Source organism: Brassica oleracea, chromosome C3 (assembly GCF_000695525.1).
Source record: "Brassica oleracea var. oleracea cultivar TO1000 chromosome C3, BOL, whole genome shotgun sequence".
Lineage (NCBI taxonomy): Eukaryota > Viridiplantae > Streptophyta > Magnoliopsida > Brassicales > Brassicaceae > Brassica > Brassica oleracea.
This window is the reverse complement of record NC_027750.1, coordinates 12,020,700-12,024,426: the sequence shown is the minus strand read 5'-3', so window position 1 is coordinate 12,024,426 and position 3,727 is coordinate 12,020,700. Positions and strand designations below refer to the sequence as shown.

The following is a 3,727-nucleotide window of genomic DNA, read 5'->3' as shown; positions in this document are numbered from 1 at the left end:
AAAGTAAGAATAAACAAGATTGTAAATTATGTGGTGACATGTATTTTCTGTAACATTCATGACCAAACCTAAAAGTTCAACATAGAGAGACATATCATTATTGACAAACAAATAGACCATTTAAAGTATCACATCTCGCCATCCCATAATTCTTCAAGAGACCTATAAGAGCCCAATGTCTCGTGAACAAAGAAGGAAACATCCAATAACCTAGCCTGCATGTAATCCAAATACATATCACTCATTTCTAGATCAAGCAGAGGTAGAACATAGCAACAAAGTTTACGTGTGGATTTACACGTACGTACCTGTTCAATATCAGAAAACTTTTCAAACAAGTCATCGGGTATTGACCAGTCGAAAACATCTAAGTTCTCTCTGGTCCTTCCTTCATTGGTGCTTTTGGGGAGTACACTGTTACCCATTTGTAGTCCCCAGCGAAGTGCAACTTGAGCAGGAGACTTTCCAAGCTTCTCAGCAACAGTATTTAGTATAGGGTTCTTCAGAACGTCGCTCTTGAACCACGTTGTTCCTGGAGAACCCAATGGGAAGTATCCCTAGCAATAATATTCAATTAAACATATATTAAGTAAGACACAAGTATAGAGAATGTAAATGTATTAGTGAGATGAGTAATGCTTACACTGAGGTGAACTCCTTTGGATTTACAGAACTCTCGTAGTTTAGCTTGTCTCCAAGAAGGATGACATTCCATCTGATTAACAGCAGGAGGAACACGAGATAACTCCAAGAGAGTAGCTAGCTTCCATGTGCTAGGAATGTCTACAGGCAAAAGGTTCTCGGGATCAAGTCCAACAGAACCCTTCTTCATCCGTACAGGCCAGTGCATCTTCAAGAAGTTCATAAATAAATTTTTACTGACTAATCTTTCATACATATTAGGTTTAAGAAAAATTATAAACAAGTTTCAACACTTTCTTGAAGATTTATGTTAGGAATAGCACATCTGAATTTATATCAGATCTAAAGTAATATATTAAATAAATTGGCTAATTAATCTACTTATTACTAGTTGATGTTAGTCGAACCCCCATGAGACTTAGTTCACATTTTATCACATAACATTTCCATTGAAATGATGCATGCTTACCAAATAGAGATCGACGTAGTCAAGCTGCAGATTCTGTAGAGTTCTGGTCAGCGCCTCTGGCACATCTTGAGGGTCATGATCAGTACACCTTTAATGATAAACAAATTGAAAATGCAAGATTAGAGAGCTATGCTTTTTAATCACAGAATATTCATTAGGATACATAATACATCAAAAGATACCAGAGTTTGGAGGTGATGAACAACTCCTCGCGTTTTACTACATCCTCTTCAAACAATTTTTTCAAAGCTGCCCCAATCTGCATAGGAGAAGGAAGTTTCAGTATATTTCTTGGAGACGCTACCAAATAGAAACATGGAAGCAACAAGCTTCAAGAAGGAAAACAATTAATAACGCAGATCCCTGACAAGCACAATACACATATTAATATTATGATTGTGCTCTTTGGAAAACAAATAAGCTTTGGAATATCATTAGAAAATGATAAGGTTTTGTAAAGTATTAACAAATGGTTAAGCAAATCAATTTTTCTTTGCTCAAAGATATTTAAAAGAACAAGGAAGAACATATGTAAAACCTTGCGTAAAAGGATGTTTTCATTGTTCCCAATGTTCAAGAATGTGTTTAGTTAAGCAGTTTAAGGGCACCTTTAACCCTTGTTCATAAGGGGTGTGGGCCCCACAGAAAACTAAAACCCACCCCGTCCTCTTCTTCTGCAAGAAGCGAGTTTGGTGGAGTTCTTCTAATGTTCGCGGGCTCCACTGACACGTGGCGATTCGCGATTGGTTATTTTTTTTACTTTTTTTATAAATCAGACAAAATAAAAAATTAAAACCCCTAACGGACTCCTAGGGTTAAAGATGCTCGAAGGACCACATGCTTACTGTGTACTGTAGAGAGCTGGGACTAGAGACAAGCAGTTTAGATGTTTATATAATTTCTTTTGTCAAACAGATGTTTAAACATATATATTAGAGTATAGCATGATCTATAATATGATCTATAATAAAGTTTAAATAGGTCAAATACCTAAAGTTTTAAATTTCAAGAGGAATAAACATTCAAAAGAAGAATAGTACTAACTAAACACAAATTAATATGAAGTACCAAAATATTCATTAGACCTGAAAATTAGATATGTATCAATTCAAATTCATCTTTAGTCAACTAGTTATGTAATTATTTTTTGATGAAAAAGCTAAGTATGTAATTGTAAATTAGATCACAGAACGTGTGACATAATTATACATACAAAGCAGAAACTTAACGTATTTTACAAAAGCGGGTAGAAAATGTTAATTAAGATAGATACACTAACATAAAACTAAGACCATGATTATCGGAGGGTTTTTAAGGTGAAGTTCTTACCGGAATATAAGAACCCGTCTCTTAACTTTTAACTAAAAAACCTAAGAACCGGCTGTTAAATAAGAACCTCGCCATAAGAACCTTCCAATAACCATGCGTTTGTCTAAATCAAGCATCTATGTACCTACCTCTTTTTCGTTGTCGTACATCTGAGCGCAATCAATATGACGATAGCCAATCTGCAACATGGGTTAAGATTACTTGATTATCTTCAGTTTCGAAGGTGATATAGAGACAAAAATAATATTTCTTATAGTATAATCCATTTTTATTTTAGAGTTTTTCTACTATAAAAAAAAATAGAAATATTTCTTTTTAGGTGAAACAAAGTAGAAATATGTTGAAGATGGTCTTCGAATAAAACTCAGTAATCACACCATAGCATGTAAGAAACTCGGGAGAAAATAACCATGAAACTAAATGAATAGACACAAACCTTAACAGCGGTGGTGACAGCATCACCGACGACGCCAGGAGAGGCCTGCCATGTTCCAAGTCCCACCGATGGGATCTTAGCACCGGTATTTAGCTCAAAGACTTTGATTGGGTTAGCCATTATCAGAGATTTGGCGATTAAAGAGTTTAAGAGCTCTGGTTTTGGTTTGACGCACACAGCATTTGTCAAAGGATGAGACAGTGAAAGCACTGAAAGGTGGTGAGAGGGGAGATTTAAAGGGAAATTGAGTATTTTGGTAAATGTTTAGTATAACCAAGTCAGATATTGACAGTTTATTACGTGGGCGGGTCTTATCGTTCGATTAGATATCCTCTTTGATATCCCCACTGTGATCGTGTAAGTGACACGTTTTTCCGTCCACACATTTATTTGGCCGTAATTCGTAATCGATGTTGAGCGAGTTGACTTCTAGTTACTGTTTCTTTCTTTTTCTCAAATACGAGAAACCATTATTCATTTACAAGGTTTCGATCTTTTACATCTATATTATTAAAAGAGAATTACTCATTTGAAAATGTTATTACTTCATTAATTAAACTCCTTATTTTTTTTGCTTGTGTTTTTCAGTTGCATTTATGAAATATTCTAAAACGAATAAAACTGCATAATTTATTACTTATCTTTTCAGTTACATTAATAAAATATGCTTAAATGAATTTAAACTTCATATTTTATTGTTTGTCTTTTTCAGTTACCTTAACGAAATATCCTTAAATAAATTTGGACATAATGTCATTTAATCAACCAAAAAAACTCATGAGTTATCCTTACGTGCATAATTTTAATAATGGAGATTTTTAAAAACGTGCATCATTAAAATGTTACCTAAA

The 3,727-nt window shown here is 34.2% G+C and overlaps 1 protein-coding gene across 2 annotated transcripts; it reads right to left on the bottom strand.

Annotated features, from left to right (window-relative positions):
* On the bottom strand, nucleotides 1–3,153 carry LOC106332611 (aldo-keto reductase family 4 member C9-like). Of its 2 annotated transcripts, XM_013771093.1 has the most exons (7): nucleotides 2,877–3,153; nucleotides 2,569–2,619; nucleotides 1,294–1,370; nucleotides 1,112–1,199; nucleotides 644–850; nucleotides 309–557; nucleotides 1–215 (listed from the first exon to the last, which is right to left on the bottom strand). In XM_013771093.1, exons 1-7 carry the CDS (start codon nucleotides 2,994–2,996, stop codon nucleotides 129–131), a joined length of 879 nt encoding a protein of 292 aa, XP_013626547.1. In that variant the 5' UTR covers nucleotides 2,997–3,153; the 3' UTR covers nucleotides 1–128. The 2 variants fall into 2 exon arrangements, with proteins under 2 accessions (XP_013626547.1, XP_013626548.1); XM_013771094.1 differs by lacking the exon at nucleotides 2,569–2,619 and having other exon boundaries at nucleotides 2–215; nucleotides 2,877–3,152.
* Between the last annotated feature and the right edge of the window lie 574 nt (nucleotides 3,154–3,727).